General features: G+C 33.8%; 3 protein-coding genes across 4 annotated transcripts; 1 reads left to right on the top strand and 2 right to left on the bottom strand.

The window, feature by feature from the left end:
• Positions 1-1,493: 1,493 nt before the first annotated feature.
• LOC18019974 (ribosome-recycling factor, chloroplastic) lies at positions 1,494-3,641 on the bottom strand. 2 transcript variants are annotated; one of them, XM_006402237.2, is made up of 11 exons: positions 3,414-3,641; positions 3,163-3,304; positions 3,012-3,078; positions 2,822-2,917; positions 2,641-2,738; positions 2,454-2,565; positions 2,326-2,367; positions 2,158-2,214; positions 2,012-2,062; positions 1,867-1,923; positions 1,494-1,780 (listed from the first exon to the last, which is right to left on the bottom strand). In XM_006402237.2, the coding sequence occupies exons 1-11, from the start codon at positions 3,490-3,492 to the stop codon at positions 1,763-1,765; spliced, it is 819 nt and encodes a 272-aa protein (XP_006402300.1). In that variant the 5' UTR covers positions 3,493-3,641; the 3' UTR covers positions 1,494-1,762. The 2 variants fall into 2 exon arrangements, 1 of the variants encoding a protein (XP_006402300.1); XR_002899941.1 differs by having other exon boundaries at positions 2,012-2,214.
• Positions 3,642-4,927: 1,286 nt separating this feature from the next.
• On the top strand, positions 4,928-6,583 carry LOC18019973 (probable inactive patatin-like protein 9). Its single transcript, XM_006402235.2, has 2 exons — positions 4,928-6,131; positions 6,233-6,583. The coding sequence occupies exons 1-2, from the start codon at positions 5,190-5,192 to the stop codon at positions 6,467-6,469; spliced, it is 1,179 nt and encodes a 392-aa protein (XP_006402298.1). The 5' UTR covers positions 4,928-5,189; the 3' UTR covers positions 6,470-6,583.
• Positions 6,584-15,059: 8,476 nt separating this feature from the next.
• LOC18019972 (protein MARD1) lies at positions 15,060-16,588 on the bottom strand. Its single transcript, XM_006402234.2, has 2 exons — positions 15,505-16,588; positions 15,060-15,425 (listed from the first exon to the last, which is right to left on the bottom strand). Exons 1-2 carry the CDS (start codon positions 16,245-16,247, stop codon positions 15,356-15,358), a joined length of 813 nt encoding a protein of 270 aa, XP_006402297.1. The 5' UTR covers positions 16,248-16,588; the 3' UTR covers positions 15,060-15,355.
• Positions 16,589-20,114: the final 3,526 nt, after the last annotated feature.

Below are 20,114 nucleotides of genomic sequence, written 5' to 3'. Positions count from 1 at the left end.
AAATATTACAAAAGATCGTATACAATAGCCGTTAGACATATCTTTTTTGTTACTATTGATCTTGGTAAGTGAGAAATCTTTGTGTTTCGATGTAAGTTTGTTTAAGCTAATATATTGTATTAGGATAATTGTCGACTAGGGGTTGGTCTCCGAAACGCGCTCTGTTTGTTGTTTTTTTGTCACGCGCGAAGGGCGAGTATAAAGGAAACATGCTCTCGCGAGTAGGCGAAGGCAGGACTTTCGATATTCACACTGCCACGTGTTGAATCGAAATACACTAAAGATCCAAGGTGATTCGCTCTTCGATTACCCATTGGCAACCCCACAAGCGATATACTAATAAACTAATCGGTTTTTTTTTATATATAGTTTTGTTTCCCACTTTTGTGTATGATTGTATGACTGGGTCCAAACGAGCTTCTCTTAAAATAATGTGACAAGATAAAACAAATTATAATCGTTTCTGTTTCTAATAAAATATCATAGCAAGATAATGCAAATTGAAAAAAATAATGTAGCAAGATAAAATGAAAAACAGAAAGAAAAAAAAGTATTCGTCTAGAGACTAGAGCCGCATGATGGTATAACCAATTATGAATTTAATTATCGTTTAGTGTTGACTGACGAACGGTGTCTGACGCAGTTAGATGAAGGAAGAATCAAGGTAAATATTATAATCATTGTTATATTAAAAAAATATTTTCAAACTGCCTTTTAATATTTTTTTTTGGGTTTTGACCCTACCATGTATATATAATATATGGTATATAAACATTTGAAAGAACAAATTAACGAAAGTTTCGTTGGAGTTCCGATGTAAGGAATCCAACATCTCAGCCACTTGACAATGTTGCAATACTATATCGATGCTTTTGTAAAAAGACTAGTATAATAATTGCTGATATAAATATTTTTCTTATCATGCAAACAGACTAATTAAAATATACCCATCCCATGAATGAAGCCTACTAATTAAATATTCACCATGGGTTTAAACCTCGGTGTATGGGAACAGATTAATGGAAAATGTATTTCATTTAATTTTTTGGTAAATATTAACCGTCTGATAACCAACACACCAATATTGGTGCATACATGTCTTAAAAAACGTGATCATATTTTGGGTTTAAAAGAATCTTATATGTTTTGTAGTGTTTCTTTCTTTTTAAAAAAGAAGATTACACCGCTGATCCAACTAGCATATAATAAAGGACCAGGTAGTAGTAAAACAGATTTTGGGTTCGACGGATTTGTCAATGCGGCGAGGTGTGACTATGATAATGCCATCTCCAATTACCTATTTTATCAGATAAGGACGATAATAATTTTAAAATTGTAATGCGCCTACCTTTTAATTTTAAGGTCCAAACCCAATAAGCCAAAATTAAGATCTGATAATTGGGGTGCTGAACCAAATTATACCGGGTCTTATTTACGTTAAGTTAGTATCATTTTCAATCAACATCATAACCAAAAACAACACCAAAACAGAATTTAAGACGAGGGCGGATTCTTGTAATAGAAGAAAAAAAACCATAAACGTGTTATGGGCAGGAAAAGTTAACAACGGGTTTGCTGTACAAAGAGGAAATTAAATAAAAAAGACTTTTTCTAATTCTTTCCCAACTGAAAATAGTCAAATAGAGTTAAACAAAGTTCCTCTCGAATCCCAGAGGCATTGAGAAAAATAAATAGAAGCAAAGGAGTTGGAAACGAGAGATTTTACCAGATTTGGTTACATCGCCTTACAACCATTTTTAAGTTATACCTTCAACAATTCCTGTGGATTCAAATACGTGTAGTAAGTAATGGCTTTGTCTACAGTAGATGGATCAAAGACAAAAGTAAAAGGGTGGTAGCTGATACCTTCTCTTTCTGTTTGCAGAGCTCCTCTACCTTCTTCATGTATGTATCAATTAGTTTCTGCCATTACCAATAGCATAAAGAGTTTTGTCAGCCATCACTGAAAACTATTAATACTTCTCGAGCTCTAATGTCTTTTTCGGATTACCTGCAAATCACTTGACAAATCCTTGACGTTGTCTTCTGACAGCTTCTTCTCCTGCGCAAATGAAGCTTGTTTTTCTTTAGAATAAAACACGACAATAAGGATAGCCATCTTTTAAGAAAGAATAAAACTTTAAAAAGCCTTGGAACCTTCTCGAGTTTATCATAAGATTTCAAGGCATCTCTCCTTATGTTTCTCAGTGCAACCTATAGCAATGGAATCCAAGAGGAGCAATGATTAAGTTTTAGTACATCATTCATTACGCACCCTAAAAAAACTAAACGAAAAGGTTTAGGTCACTATTAAACACTACCTACCTTCCCTTCTTCAGACTGTTTTGCTACAACCTTTGATAGTTCCTGAAGTGGTACAAATCAAAACATAAGGCAGCATAAGAAAAAAGAGAACAAAATTGCAGACCTAGAAAATTCAACAGAAGAGATACCTTTCTTCTATCAGACGTGAGGGGAGGCAAGGACAAACGAATCACATCTCCATCGTTATTAGGAGTCACTCCAAGATCAGAATTCACAATGGCCTTCTCTATAGCCTTCAAGCTGGAAGGTATGGAAATGTATTGATAAAGCGAGCAAGACATGAAAAATCTTATAAAAGAAAACACAAATATGTACCTGGATTTGTCATATGGCTGCAGCAAAAGAGAACTTCCATCGGGAGTACTGATTTGGGCTATGCTTTTCAGACTTACTGGACTTCCATAGTATTCCACCTGGAAATAACCAATAAGAGATTCAACTTAGCTGGGGGCAAATTGCAACTGTAATTAGATAAGAACCCCATAAAATCTTATACCTCAATCTTGTCTAGCATTGCTACATTGGCTCTCCCTGTCCTTATGGAGTTGAAACTAGTCCGAAGCGTTTCAATGGTCTTCTCCATCTTTGATTTCTGAGTCGGACAACAAACAAAAAACCCCAGAATCAGGTGATACTGATACTTGAATTCCACTAATCAACGACCAGAAATCCTGTGGAATACGTACAACATCATTCTCAATTGCAGATTTCTCCGCTTCTATTTCTTCAATAGTGGCAGACCTTATCACCAATCTGAAATTTGCAGACACAATCAAAACCAAGTACGAAGGAGAATTTAGCAAACCCTATCAGTTTCCTAAATCACTGGAACCTTGCCTCTTCCGTAGTGACCGCTTGACGACGGGGCCGCCGGAGAGAGTCACGCCCGCACCGAGCCGAAGCTTATCGGTCCTTAAAGAACACGCAATTAAGCGTGCAGAGGGAGATTTCGCCGAAGCGATTACCCTCCAACACGAATCTACCAACGTATACATATATACAAAAAAAAAAAAAAAAAACATTATTGAGCAACGATTTAGAGCCAAATGAATAAGACAGGAGTGTGGTTTCACGGTGAGCTGCCGTACCTGGGAGAGACTTGGGGTAATTCGCTCTGAATTGAAAAGACGGTGTCGTATGAACAGTGGAAGAGAGTGATGCCGCCATGGCAGTAGTTGTAGAAGTGAAGTGACTAGACTAGAAAATGAAAAATTAAACCTTACTTTTGTTCTTCGTCAATGAAAGGGAGGGAGAGGAAGACCGATTATCGTTCGGGATAAGGAACGCTTCGGTCAAGGAGCTCTGTTTGGATCAACGGCTAACTATAATCGCCATTTAGGGATGTATATATCTTTTACCCTGTTCCTTTTTGGGCCGATATATTGTACTCTGTTCCTTTTTGGGCCGAAATATTTTACAATATATCGGCCCATCATCCAGCGACAAATTACACGATACAACAATATTTCCAACTTCATGCATGCAAAGTTCCCGTAACTCTTTTTCAAAATAGTTGCATACCCAATTTCTTCTTCTTTTTCAAACTACAGGGTCTAAACCAATAACCTATTAATATTTGCACTCGGCTCAGATACACATATAGACCCATAATTATCTTACCAATGGTCTGATTTGTATCGAGGTGTCAAACAACAACAACAAAAAAAGGGGGTCAACTACTAGTGCTTTTTTAATACATTTTGTCGTCGTCTATGGTTTTCAATATATTTATTTCGTGGTCCTTTGATATTATAAACAACTCTATAAGTATTTGCCGGTTCGTCGTCGATTCATTTATTAGGGATCAATAAATATAAACACCAGAGTTAAAAATAAAGAGAGATTAGTAGGAAGGAAGGTAACAATGAGATTAATAACGGAAGCCGAGCCGGTAATGCAGCCGAAGTTCGCGCTTACTCCTTGACCTTCAAACTGACATTGCCTACTCACACGTGCGAGCACAGTCCTACCACCTCCCCCCACCATCACATTTATTTTTTTATTCTCATTTATGGTTTATTTATTTTTTTCATTTAAATCGCGAATTACTCAGTTTAGTATCTAGTAACTTAATAAGATTAACAAATAGATTAATTAATTATCTACGAGTTTTTTTGGCAGGGAAAAAAACAGTATAATAGTATACGTCTCAGTTTTGTTAATAATACAGTATTAACCTGTCATTTTTCTATGATATATGCCTCAGTTTTGTTGATAGTGAGGTATTAATTTGTCATTTACAAAATATATAGTATTCATTGAAATCGGCTAATCATCAAAAAGGAACAAAAAAAATCAGTTGTCACTCTAATTGAAAGACAATAAGCCATATTATTAAATGTTTCCAAAAATTATATGCCAAGAAAGAAATGAAGCAGGGGAGAGACTTCATCCATTTTTTTGTCAAATATGTTAACTCTAAAATATTTTTTGGCTGAAAATAGAATAACATATCCTCCACATTTTGTAAAACGGTGGGAGAATTAAAAAAAAAAAAATAAGAAGGAAAAAAAAGGGCGGAGAAAGAAAGAAACAAACTCTGCACCGTCAGTGGGAGTATATAACTACCACCACCCACTCACAATTCCGGAATTATCTCTGAATCACTCTTTATAAAGTATAAACCCTTTCTTCTTCTTCTTCCTTCTTCTTCATCAAATCCACTCACTCGAAGAGAGAGACGAGTAAACACACAGTCCTCACAGTCTCACATTTATATATAGAGAGAGAGAGCGCGCGCATTCCCTCCCATTTATCATTAATGACTCCCTGCAACAAAGCGTGATAGAGAGAGAGAGGTTTACCAGTAGCAGTAGCAGTACTTGTGTTTGTTGTGTGGATTTTTTGCATTTGAGAGAGAGATAATGGAGATGGATCTGAGCAAGGTTACTGTCGACATTTTCACGAAGCTTGAACAGAAATGGCTCTCCCACTGCGGCGACGCCACCCGTAAGACCCGAATCCTTAGCATCGACGGCGGTGGAACCACCACTGGCATTGTCGCCGGAGCTTCTGTCGTCCACCTCGAAGACCAGATCCGCCTTCAGACCGGCGACCCTCACGCTCAGATCTCCGATTTCTTCGACATTGTCGCCGGGACTGGAATCGGAGGAATACTCGCCGCCCTGCTCGTCGCCGACGACGGCTCCGGGAGGCCGATGTTCACCGCCAGGGACGCTGTCAAGTTTATCGCGGAGAGGAACTCGGAGCTCTTCGAGATCAGGCACACCGGAGTATTCAGGAGGAGGAGTAGGTACTCAGGGAAGAGCATGGACAGGGTGCTGGAGGCGGCGTTTCGGAGGGAGGACGGTAAGGTGCTGACGATGAAGGACACGTGTAAGCCTCTCCTGGTTCCTTGCTACGACATGAAGACGTGTGCTCCTTTCGTGTTCTCACGCGCCGGCGCGTCGGAGTCGCCGAGCTTCGACTTTGAGCTGTGGAAAGTGTGCCGTGCCACGTCGGCAACACCGGGGCTGTTCAAGCCGGTGAATGTGGTGTCGGTGGACGGGAAGACATCGTGCTCGGCCGTAGACGGCGGTTTGGTGATGAACAATCCAAGCGCAGCAGCCGTGACGCACGTGCTCCACAACAAACGAGACTTCCCGACGGTGAAAGGCGTAGATGACTTGCTCGTGCTTTCCTTGGGAAACGGTTCTTCCTCCTCTCCGGGAAGGAAAATCCGCCGTAACGGAGACTGCTCCACGTCATGCGTCGTTGATATCGTTCTTGACGGCGTTTCCGACACCGTCGATCAGATGCTGGGGAACGCTTTCTGTTGGAACCGTACGGACTACGTTAGAATCCAGGTTTACCTCTTTTTATTATTACGAGTCTCTTTAACAATTATTTTAAAAAAAAAAAAAAACGAGATTTGATTAAAAGTGGATGGATGATGAAATGCATGCAGGTGAACGGGTCGACGAGCAGCGGAGAGGAGATTATGGGGCCGAGGAAAACGGCGGAGGAGTTGTTGAAAGAGATTGCTGTCGAAACGGCACCGTTTGGAGTCAAACGGTTACTAACGGAGACAAACGGTGAAAGAATCGACAGTTTCGTGCAACGTCTTGTTGCTTCAGGCAAGTCTAGCCTCCCTCCTAGCCCTTGCAAGGAATCTGCCGTTAACCCTCTCGCTGACGGCCGTTAAGTTATTCTTTCTCTTTTTTTTGTTTTAATTTATTTTTCTAAACTAAAAAACCCCCGTGATGATGTAAGTTTGTAACCAAACCCCCCGGGTAAATCCTTTTATCTCCGAGTTAAATTAGCCTTTTAATGATATTATTAGTCTACGGTTTCCTAACCAAGCTAACCTGTGTCTACGTGTCTTCCCCTTTTCATATTTCCCCGTTGATTATCTACTCTGCATAAACCAAATCCACTGCAATTATGTGATAATACATGAACATATAGTATTACATGTTATTCCGCTATTTTAGAACGGGAACTACTGAGAATCTGAGTTTTGAAAATCATTGATGGCAAGAAAGTAAAGCATTATAATAAACAGATATTCTTCTTTCCTTAGATAGCCAGCACACAGTGTTCCAAATCTAGAACTTGTCATTTTCAAGCATTAACAGTGACATAAAACGTATATACAACATATATATATATTAAAATACAGCTCGATATAATGTCATTCGTAGTAAGTATTGAAGGAGAGTGGGACATTGGTCTATCATAAAATCGCCTTTCTTATTCATTTTTCATATTTTTACTGTTTCAATACCATATTGGACCGTCCTTGTAACTAACTTTTACTGTTCGTTATTTTCCAAGATCAATATATCAAATCACAGTCACAATATATTCAACTCGTCTCTCTTTAATCTTCTGCAACTCTCGTCTCGACAACGCTTTATGAGCGCCAACTTATTGTTCGTGCGCTTTGCCTCTATCCATTACTTAATTCTTCCAGTTCTTCTCGATTTACATTATTTGGATTTGTACACTCAATTTTTTTGTAGAATTTCCGTAGATAATTTTAACTAAAATAAAATTTCAATCGCCGACAATTATATATTTTAACATGGAATTTAACCTCATTTGATGAAGATTATAATGGAGTGACCACTTTTTCTGGTGATGATACTAGAACCAGATATCGGTTGGTAGACTTTACAATTGCGATTGCAGTTGTGTTCCTTTCATCAATATATCTTTATCAAAAAAAAAAAAAAAGTTCCTTTCATCAATATAGCATCCACTGAAACATATATATGAATCAACTACTCACTGTGGTTGTTGGTCGCATTAGTGTTCCAAACTCTAGAGATGATATGCTATGTTACAAACTTCTTTGCTCTTAATGTCGTCATCCTCGCACATCAAATTGCAATATAAATCACTAGAGAAATCAGGACATTCGGTTATAATAGATTGTTGTCTTTTTTTTATATAAGAAAGTTTGTTGACTCTTTCAAACGTTGTACGATCACTAATTCGACTGATTTTGTTGTTTGCATGTATTTTTTTTGCGAATGCAGAATTATAAATTATATTATACTAAAATCCAAGCTACTTTTCTCAAATTATCTTGCATCGATATTTACTAATTACTAACTAGTGATCGAAAGGGTTAGTAATTATATTAGTTTGTTAATCATTACAACATACATATTTTGTGAATGTTAATAACCTCGGTAAGTTGTAAACTTATAAGAACCCCGAGATGTCTTAAAAACAACGTAATATCGGAAATTGTATGACAGACAATTCTGATGGCATAAATACTTGATGTCGTATACGCTGCCAACTTAAATAATTGCAATGAGTTAATATGATAAATAAATAAAAACAATTTCGAGCATAAAACAACAAGAAAGCTTCCCTTTGTCCAACGGAATTATTGATGTTCGATACATTTCCCCTTCTTATTTTTTTCTCTCATCAAGAGAAATAAACTGGTATATTGATTGATAGGGTCCCTTAAAATACCAATTTCTTTTCTTTTCTTTTTAATAAATCTACTCTTCAACTTGAAAAAAAAAGCACTTTAATATACTAATCTCGAAAGTCATATGCAATATGATTCTTAGACTTACAATATATACATATATCACATAACTCAAAATACACTATTTTAATTATAATGATTTCACAAACATCACACCATTTTTATAAATTTAATTTAATAAAATTAAAGTTGTAAAAAACCTTTTTCATAAAATTTAAATGAAAATTTTTTATTATTTCATTCCATGCACTTGCCTCGTTTTTATCTTAATAACAATTCACGAATTTCAAACAATTTAAGATATAGATTAATGATAAATTGTGTTAAACTATCAACAAATTCCTCTAGTAATATATCATTTTTGATTGAATTTACTAGCCAATTAATTCTATTTTATTTTTTAACGAGTTTTTTTCCAATTCATGCAATGATAAAATATCTTACTAAATATCACAAAATTAATAATATTTTGTTTTTTCCGTGTTTGGATCACTGAATAACCACTGGAGTATTTATGTAAATTTGTAAGAAACAGAGATTTAAAAACTTAAAATAAAAAATGATTTAGTTCTAGTTTTTTGAAAGAAAATAATATTTATAGGAGATGGAGAGAAGAAGAAGTTATGAATTAATTAATTATGTTTCATAAAGCATTCTAGTTAATTTACTCACGTCTTGCCCATTCCATTTATTTAAATTAATATTGGCATAAATCAAAATTATCCTTGCCCACCTAATTTGAATTTTTAAGTGTCCGATCAAATGGTTAAAAGGAAAAGTGTCCAATAAAATTGTTAGTTTTTGAAAATGAGAATGGCTAATTATCCGGAAATAAAAAAGACTGGAGTGTATGGTAGAGCCACCACGACCTTAATAGATTGAAGGCACAGCAACATTATAAACCATAATCATAATTTATACATTAATCAAAACTTTAACTATAGTGCTTAGTGCTTACTAATCTTTAGTCTTGTCGGTTTGGACATGCAAAATGCATCCCACCAAGAAGCAAATATAAATAACTAACGCAGCAAAAAAAAAACTATATAGTATTAAGTAGTTGGTGGGATACACTGTTCATTCTTTGATGATGACCACGTAATTATTCAATTAATTAATTAATCTCAGTGTCACCTCATAGACATTTCGTTTTCTTTTTGCTTTATTAGCGACAACTATCTTTTTAATAAAGATTTGTTGGTAAAATTCTTAAGCAAACTATAAAGTCGTCTAAATTCCTAGCGGTGATATTGAATTTTAAATAAACTTTTTTTTTAAAGGATTATTTTTAAATAAACTTGTATTCTATGAACGGGGATAGATACGAAGACCTTATCGATTTTATTATTTTTCAAAAAGAAATAAAAGCTAAGTGTTTAGAATAAAAAGAGAAATAGGAGTGGAGGTCATCAAGTCTCGAGGGTTCCTTTGGAGTTCTGTTGTACGGCTACGGCTAAAGTAACTGAATAAGATAGGTTGGATTATTGAATAGTCGTATTTAATTACCAAGACCTTATTTTTATTCGAAAAAGTAAATATTAATCCTATATATTAAATGGAAAGGGAAAATGCAATTATACGAATAGAACACCAGATTGTTTGGGACCATATTCGGCCACCAATACCACGTTTTGATTAATATTTATTCTTATCGCAATGATGCGTTGTGGCTAAGTGATACTCCCTCCGTTTCTAAATAGATGATGTTTTAATATTTTTACACTTATTAAGAAGCAATAAATACATATTTTATTAATTACTTTTTGTTTTTTTATTAAAACTATTTTGCTATTTTCAATAAATATATAACCTTTATTCACATTTTTCAATACTATTTCAGAAATTTGATATTCTTACAACCAATGTAAATTAAGTATTTTTTAATTTACAAATAAAATAACATTAAATACTTCTAAAACATCATCTTTTGTGAAACAATATTAAATCTTAAAACATCATCTATTTAGGAACAGAGGGAGTAATATTTAACCGAAAAGTCGACCACATTTCATTTCATTTTGGCAAAGCCGCTATAACGATATTGGGCGGGATGATCTTTTAAAGAAGATAAGATACAATGAAGACTACTCATCAATGCGTCGATGCACGCAGCCAGTTATCTGCAGCCGTGTTCCTTTTATATGTACTTAATGCTCCAATTAATTAAACTAATCATCCCTCTACTTGTTTTTGTTTTTTACTCTTCTATAACGTACCAATTTCTGATTTGAAATATGTTTCAACCTGGGCCAAACTAATGGCTAAAAGATTGTACATTAAATAATATTTTGAATTTCATAATATAAGCTTAATGGATACTGAGGATTCAGATTTCATAGATTAAACTAGTGTTTTATATTTTTTTTAGTTAAAGGGCTTAACTAGTGTTTTCTGTTTATTGTACGTTAGTTCAAAAAGAACTAATGCTAAAAAAAAATCTGTGTGTTGTAAATGGATTACACATTTGTAAATTAGTTGCTCCGTATATCGTGGAAAGTATACTTACAATTTACAAAAAGAAAAAAAAATACAGAGCGATATAAAATAACTTAATAACAAATACACGCATAAAATAACTTAATAACTTCTTTGCGGTGTTGGTTTTGCTCTAGAGGCGTTTGTGTTTCCTTGCTCTTCTGGATTGGATAGTGTTTTCGGTTGTCTGGGTGCTTTGGTATGAGTTTGGTTTCAGTTCTTGGGTTCAACTTTCGGATGGTATTCCGTTGCAGTGTGATCTTCTAGTCCTTCTTTGGTGGCTCTGTGTTGCCGGGTTTGATTCTCCGATGTTGCAGTGGTGTCGTTCTACAGCTCTTCTCTTGCAAGGATGTGATCAGTTGTTGTCTGAAGATTGCAGAAGCTGGCTCGCAAATGTCCGCGTGTAAGATCTGTCGGGCCTCTTAATCGTTTTCCCATCTGATTTCAAGGTTTTTTCCTTGAGTCTGGGCTCTGGTCAGGTGCTTCGATTTTTTGAGGCTCTGTTTCTGTTTGGTTGCTGTGCTCTGTTCCTCTGCTGTTATATTTAAAGTTCTAAAGAGATTATAAGAATGCCAAAACACCTTTTGCTTTAAGAAAATCACTCAAAACTTAAAGCCTCCAAGGTCTCTCTCTAATCTCATGAATTTGCCACATCTCGACAACTTCATATTTATAGAGAGAAACTTACAAATTCCTAATCATTATAGAAATAGAAAACTTCCTTTAGATAACTCCTAAAGTATATTTAGATATCTCCTAAATATACTAAATTTCCTAAATCTTTTAGAAACCTTGTTTCTCAAGCTTTGTTCAAGCTTAGTTCAACAATATTCTCCTTGCTGCGTTTGTGGTTGCTGGTTGAGTTCGAGGTGGGTTTTGCCTCTAGGCTTGTTGTTCTTTGGAGGCATATATGCTATCTCTCGGTTCTCATATTTCTGGGCTTGCTGCAGCTCTTCCTATGTTCTTTGCGTAAGGGTGTGGTTGGCTTCGGATCAGTTGTTTCAGATTTAGTGCATTGGTGTATCCTCCCTCTCTTGCATACTTCACTATCTTTCTTCTTGTTTTAGAATTGTCTAGTTTTCAGCTTGATAAAGTATTTGTCTCCCTGTTTTATAACTTTGTATTTGGGGTTCTTTTTTGTAATCTGTCCTTTTTATATCTGTAAGTCCTTAAGTTTCCCCGGTGTTGGGGCTTTGTCTCCGGATGGATTTCTTTCCATGCTGGCTAGTGGTTTGAACTCTGTTTGTAGTTTTGAGTGTGCGACTCAATTTCTAATAATAAGATCAGATGAAAAAAAATTTAAAAAAAAAAAACAAATACACGCATAATAATAGATTAGCAAAACCAATGAGTGGCGCTATAGTGGTGCGACGATGACGATCGAGTGGTGAATGATGTAAATGATTATGCTGAAAGCTATTTTATCCAATTTCTTTCATAAACTAGTAGTATATGCTCAACTTTTATATGTGATGATTTTTGTATTCTACTATTTCTGAAATAAACCTATCTATCCTATCTATCCTTCAAATTCAGTTACGTGTATAGTATAGCCTGGCCGACTGATTTGTTCGTGTAAGCGACCAAAATAATTGATGCATTTGGCTACGACAGATATTTATCGACTGACTTATATATTACGTACAAGTAATAAATCAATAAAACAATAAACACGGGAGGCAAACTAAAAAATAAGAAATACGAGTCACCAAGCTAACAACTATTTTCAAATATTAACTAATCGAATGTTTGATGGATCCAATAATGCGAGTTATAGACCATATAGTAATGCAAGAACGTTCATATTATATTATTTATTCGAACCACTTTTGTTGTTGATTGTGAACGTATATTACGAATTATTTATACTATATGCAATAATAATATTAGCGTTAATATTATTTTTTGCGCTGTGTTTAAAATTTATGCATCAGTAAAGTATAATCTAGTATGTACGTATAATCTAATATTTATTATTTTAAGATTGTTTAAGTATTTATTAATTTTTTTAAATTTTTATTGGTTTAACACAAATAACAAAAAACGGGGAATACAAGTGAAGCTATATCCTCACACCGTCATGTGTATAGACCTGACCGCACACGTGTGGCTTTTTTGTACTTCTCTGTTCTGCTTTTCGCGATTATTATTATTATTTTTTTTCTTAAAGAAATGAAGTCGAATCTGTAATTTTAAAGTGAAGTCAGGGGCAAATGTATATAGTACATGAATCTTGCTAAGATCTTGTCCTCTTGAACCTTTTTTGTTTTTATAATTATTTATAACATGCAATTGTTATTATTATTTTTATTAAATTAAATGGCAACTTGTCTTTACTGTTTGTTACTGCAAAAAAAATAGAGTGTTGTCGTATAGCGACGACAATGAACATAATAAGGACGAAGCTCTGGCAGAAACTTCCCATTCGGCCACCTTTAAAATGAAAGAGCAGTTTTTTTCCAAGCATAGTAGATATCCTTATTCTTTATCACAACTGTGACATATTTCACGACGACTCATTTATCTAATTTACCAGCAAAAAATATTAATATATTATTGCATTTTATTTAATTCATCGTTCTTGCATATGAAAGAAATGAAAGAGAGTGGATGACACAAACAGACGTGAACAATACACAAATATGTATATATATATATATACTTATGACAGCTTTGTATTTATTATTTTTTTCTGAATTTCACATCTTCCTATTATTAATTAATTTGAAATAGGAATTACAAGAATTGAAGTTAGCTCTCTAGAGTGGATAGAGGAACCTCAAACTGATTTCAATTCCACCAAGTTTTGAATTTTCGTGTAAGAGGTTTTTGCAAAAGTTTTGACTGATTGAAGTAAACTCGTGACTTGGCCAATTTCATATTATACTGGCCTACTGGGGCGTGGATAAAAGAAAAGATTTAATGCTTCCTTTAGTTTCCTCTTTTCGTCTAATTTTCTTTAGTTTGATCATTCAGTTTTCTAGCTTACATGGATGGTTTGAAAGTCTTGACTTTCTGATATTTTTTTTGTTAGTTGTATTTTCGTTCCTGTGTATTTCACCTTGCCTCCTTTTTTGGGCTGTTGATTCAAGAGACATTCATATTTGTCTGTCTGCATACAACAATGATTTATATTTTATGGACGATGACATTAGATTTTGAGTCTGAACAAATTTCCACACTTTTATATGTCTTACATTATATGACCTTCCTCTCATCAGTCATCACTCACCAGTCTTAGCATTTACTCTCCACCATTAACAAAACAAATACTATCTCCTAGTTAACTATTTGAGTTCTTCCCTAATACAGTAAAAACTTTATAAATTAATAATATTAAAATTTTCAAATTTTATAAATTTAGAAAGTTATTAATTTATAAAATATTAATTCGATTAAAAATTAAATTTAAAACCAAATAAATTTATCAAACGATTCGTTATTTTTTGTTTTTTGTTTTTGTTTTTTGATGTCAATTAAAGCTACTCGTTAATAAGAAATTAAACATAAGAGTGAAGTTCACTTGCAAATACTTACCACTTAGCAGTACCACTTACCAAGTAAATAATACAAGATACTGACACGACTTGAAACTTTTTTACATCAAGACAACAAAAAACAATCGAACTAGGTCCGTAAAGTGGGCCTTCTTATTGAGGTGCTCTATGGGCCTTTTCAGGGTCCTCGACAATATGTACATTTGGATTTTTTTTTTCTCCCTTCAACCAAATGGGCACACCCCATCAAGACCTACCGAAAGATAAACCATCGAGCATCCATGTGATTCTAACAAAAGATCTTCTTCGGACTTAAACCTCATTATCTGCATTCTGCGACTCTCGTAATGAGGATATATATGCCCACTTAAACATCCCTACATCTATGTTTTGATCTGGTTTGGTTTGTTTGCGGATAGATTATATACTTCATACCAAATCAATTGATCATTCTGCTTGCAAACAAAATCAGACTATTTTTTATTTTCTCACTTCATTTTTTTGGTGTTATGTATTCTACAGTTTATGAAGAAAAACATCTCACAGGATGAAACAAGATGTCTATGATATTGGCTACGTAGTAGAGAAAAAAAAAAACATTTCTCTGTGAAAAAATGAGGTTTAAGTGGTAAAAGTAGTTTTTTTTTTTTTTGGTTGTTACTTCAAAAATTGAGGAGGTAAGCTGTAATAAGTGATTCTTGTTGTTTTTATTTGTTCGGTCAGATCAAGACAAATAAAAGGAAAGCAAATGGGCCTATGCGATATCATTTCGCCTTTGTTTTGTTTGATATCATAGAGCAAATTATTGTATAGATTGATGCTTTTTTTTTGTACAGACCTTGTATTCTGCATATTTATGATATTTTTCAGCTCTCCGGGTCTCTCATAACACACACACCAAAAAAAAAAGGAAGAAGAAGTTATTATCTATCAACTCTCTCTTTGTCTATCTTTCATACAAAGGGGAAAAGGAAAAAATAAGAGGAGGAAGTAAAAGAGAACTGAACTAATAATACAAAAGAAAACAATACTAATACCAAAGTAGATTTTTGTGACAAAAATAAAGACGAAACCAATATTAGAAGGAGATGGAGAAAGGGCGTTGCTAGCTCTCAAATTGATCAAGAAGCATCTCCTGGTACCTGCAATCGCTGCTGCAAAACCCTTTCTCTCCTCTGCACCACACCCAAAAGGCCAAAACTTAGTGTTGGAACTCGATGAGCTGATTAAAAAGTTTATAGATAATGGACCGACCTGTATATATAGATATCCTGTTTGTGGTCAAGATTCTTGTTGCAGGTGTAGCAAAAGCTTAGAAAGCTGTCAGTTTTCTCGGTCTTTATGGCTGGTGGTGGCAAAGGAACAGAGCAAGGAGTCGCTTCCACAAATACAGAGTTGTCGAAGATATGAGTAATGGTTGGGTTGGGACCGTGAGATATGACGCGCGTGTAGTCTTCCGTCTGGTCAATCTCGCTCATGGCTAAGACCTTTGTTTGGACGCAAGGGCTGAGTTGTCCCTGTCCACCATGACCATGACCATGATGACCATGACCGGGAAATCTTATGCCAGTTTTAGTTCCAAAATCGGCCGATGGGATCTGGACTCTGAGCTTTGACCCGAAAAGAACCATCTTGTTGACAGGTTTTCTCGAGCGGTGACTGTTAGTGTTACTGTCTCTGCTGTTTTCGACGAGATCGGCGAGTCCAAAGGCGTCTGGTGGGTGAAACCTTTGGGGTTTAGGGGTAGTGGGCTCGAAATAGGAAGTGGGTTTAGGGGTTTTGGAGGAGAAGATTGATGGGTTAGCTTCGAGGATCGAGGTCGGGCTGATGAGGGAGAAATCGGCGTCGAAAGGAGTGATCTTTGAAGACAAAAACCTAAACTTTGGAGAGGTAAAGGTGAAGAGAGTTTTTGAAGAGTGGTTGGTGTTAGTTGTTGAAGATGGGGTTTGATCAGCCATTAGAGATACTGCTGCTGCTCTAGGTTTGTTTCTTAGCATAATTAAAGACCTAGTCAGATCCGGTGGGAGTAATTAGGATCATAACTCAGTAGCTTCCATGGAGAGAGAGAGAGAGAGAGAATGATCACGTACTGCCAAAGCTTAAGCGAAGGAGAAGAATAGGTAATGAGGATTTCAGAGATTATCGATGTGTTAGCGTAGAGAAATTAAATAGTCTCTGAAATGAAAGAGAGGTGAATTTGAGAGGAATTATTGAATCTTCTGACTGCTTCTGCTCTTTTTTTGGGTCTCACTCAGTCACTCCTATGAAATGATCATCCTCTCTCACACAATCAGATTAAAAGTTGCTTTCTCTCTTCACTTCTTTTTTGTTCTTTTTTTCAGAGAGAGAGAGAAAGATAGAGAGGTGATCTCGAGAGTAGGGACATTGTGGATTTTAATAATCAAGAAATTCTTGAAACTTTACGGATTTACCCTTTATATTTATTGATACTCTTACAACAATGCTGTTGTATTTTCAATAATTTTCGACACACCGTATATGTTTGCACCGGTGCAAAAATGTATATTGTACTTTTTATATTAATAACATTTTATGTTATGTGCACACAAAAAAAAACATTTTATGTTGAAGAAACATTACTATAGTAATTAGGTTGAAAAGGTAACGGTTACAAAAAAATTGGAAAAATCCAAGAATTGTATTTTTTTTTCCAGGACATTTTTATTATGCACACTTAACGGCAATACATTTGTCTTTGCATAGATGTTTGGGCCTCTGTAACACACACCTATCTTTTCTAGTGTTTCCTTCTTCTTCTTTTTTTTTTTCATAGAAAAAATATTTCTTAGTAATTTTTCTCTGTTCAAAAAAAAAGTAATATTTATCTGTTACTCTATTCTAAACAGCATTTTCATTACTTCGTTTGTCTTTCTCTAATCATGATTCATTTTCATTTGGACAAAATAAAAAATCAATGATGCTATTTAATATTGCATCACTATTATTAACTGGAGTATGATTTATAAGTCGATGATACAATTTAATATCAATTTGAAACAGTTCCGTGGATTAAAAAAACAAATGTAATCAGAGCGGGTCCCACAATTGCACCTGCTTTGCTTAATCCAATAATTAAGATCTACTTAAGCGCCACGTGTGTTTGTCCACTAAATGTTGATTGAATGGTCTTTGATGCGTTTAAGGACGAATACACCATTTTAGGACAAATTATTTACAATAATCAGTTATTTAACCAAAATTATAGCTCGTCAATATATGGAAGACGCAACTACTTTTCTTGTTGTTGATCTTGTGTTTCTCGAATCCCATCTAACTATCGAACTTGATTGTTTAAGCTCGTCAACTTCTATTTCATTATAGTTGTGAAAGCCCACAGTCATTGGCTAGAAACAAACAAAATAATATTTATTGCAAACTCGTTTGTTCATTTGTTTGCATCGGATGATTACAAGATTCAACAAGAAGATGCAAAAGTTCATTAATTTGCAATACGGCTTGATAGTCAACCTTATAAAGATAAAAATGAGTTTTGCAACAACAAAAAAAAAAAGCCCCGTTAGTTCAACTTTTTCCATTAGGAAGGAGATTCTATTTTGGATGAGGTGGCACTAATTCTTACTGTACACTTTTAGCGATCTTTAATCTTACTAGAGAAAACTGATTTACGTTAGATTTTGACTTTTGACTTCCGTTTTACTTCCGTATATACAGGTTTAAGTACCATTCTTCGACGATTTTCTTTCTAATAGGTCAGTCAAAGTTCAGGGCTTTTCATATTCTCCTTTTTCTCTAGGTTTTAGAATTTTTCCTCCAATATTTTTATTTTGTGCTTAGTGTTATAACTTTTTTGTATTTGAATTGATTTTTCAATAAAATGTCTTAATTGATATTTTGGATATTATATTGTAAATCTTGTAATTTGTAATCGTTTTATAGTTTTCATAATATTCATATTTTAGGACTATAAAAAATTATCAATGTTTTCTTTTTTCTATCCATCCTTCAAATGTGTTTTAAACCTTTTTGAGCGTTATAACATAAATCCCATATATTTTACGCTAAGTCTAGTGGACACGGAGCACCAGATATGTATTCGGAAAGTTTCTTCAAAACTCTTAGATGATCTATAGATATCGAGAGCAAACAACATAACCAAATTAAGTGGTCTCAGCAATAACCAGCAAGTATATTGAATTAGAATAAAAACATGGACTAAAAATGTGTATTAAAAATGATAATTCACATTTTGTGCTACTTTTCAATATTTTCCAATCCCCCATTAATCTTCTTCCAGTTAAGTACGTATCTGCTTTCTTTATGGCGTACAACCATTAATGTAAATTAGGTGAATACCCGCACGTAACGTACAGATTTTTTTTTTCAAATTTTTCGATTTTTTTATTATATTTTTATAAAAATTAATATAATCATCACTTATTATTTACTTACTTGTTAATATTTTATTCTAAAATTTTTTAAAATATTAATTTAAAATATATATTGAATATTATTTAATAATCTAAAATTATATTTAAATTAATACATATCATTCAATATTTTTAATTAGTTATATCATAAATTTTTGTTTGACATTTACACAAATATTAATTAATAGTCAATTAATTAAAAAAATTAAAATTAATATAATCATCATTTTATTTGTTACTTATTATTATTTTATTATAAATAATCTTAAAAATTAATTTTAACATCTTGAATATTATTAAATAATCATCAGTTATATAAAAATTATATATATATATATCTATCAATATTTTTAATTAGTTATAACATAAATTTTTGTTTAATATTAATATAAATGTTAGTTAATACAATCTTTTCATATTCTTTAAATGCTTATATAAATGGTAGTTAATACAAATTTTTTATATTCTTTAAATGTTTTAAAATTTAATATTAAAATTTATTATTTAAAATTTAGTTGACATGTGTCAATTTCTCTAATGTTAATGTGTCAAGCATATGGAGAAAGTTAATTGTCTTTTATATATAAGATATTAAAGAAATTAGAATTAGTAACGAAAATAAAAATATTCGCGATAAAAAAAATATTTATATTATTTTACTTTTACTATTTAGATAAAGGACTAGTGATAGGGCCTAATTTAGGAGGACCCACATGGAAAAGACAGGAGTGCATGGGTCCTACTCAATAATCGCGTTCTCGCTATTCTATACGTAATCATACTGGGCTTTTCTTCCCCATAAGTGGGCCCACTATCGCCGAGGGAAAATTTGTAATGCTTACTTACAGAGAGAAAAAAAAAAAACACAAGTGTAGGTTGTTTCCGCGGCATAGATACCAACTCTTTGTCGTTTTTATTCCTAAATGAGTTTTTGCTTCAATTAATCGTTTGAATTATTTTCGTTATTTCTAATATTCTAAGAATAATAATGATCTGATTAGTTTTTAAATTTTTACAAATAAGTAAAAACAAAAATTATATTTATTTATGCAATGAGGCCAGATTGAGTGTGTATATAGAATCCATCGATTCCGTATTTGTTTTTGTTAGCCATTCAACAACTCTGATCCCTTAATCACTATTGTAAACGTATAATATGAATTATAGCGAGAGAGAGAATAAAGTTTGACGACCTAATTAAAAATGATTTTATTTCAAATCACCTGACATGGAGGGTAGAAACTATAAATTGTAGTGGAATCAGTACAAATCATCCATTCAATTCAATATGAATATTTTAAAAACGTTTCTCTCTTAACCTCATCATTTACCTGATGACTCGTCGTCTCTGATCAGGGTTAGTTCAAAAGGGTTGGCGACCAAGTGGCAATTGGAATATTAGCCATTTAGCATGAGGATATTAATTGTTATATCACTCGAAGTATTATAAGATAA

This window comes from Eutrema salsugineum, unplaced genomic scaffold, assembly GCF_000478725.1.
Source record: "Eutrema salsugineum unplaced genomic scaffold, Eutsalg1_0 scaffold_19, whole genome shotgun sequence".
In the NCBI taxonomy this organism is placed as follows: Eukaryota; Viridiplantae; Streptophyta; class Magnoliopsida; order Brassicales; family Brassicaceae; genus Eutrema; species Eutrema salsugineum.
Note: the sequence above shows the minus strand (reverse complement) of the source record. Positions and strands in the feature narration are given on the sequence as shown.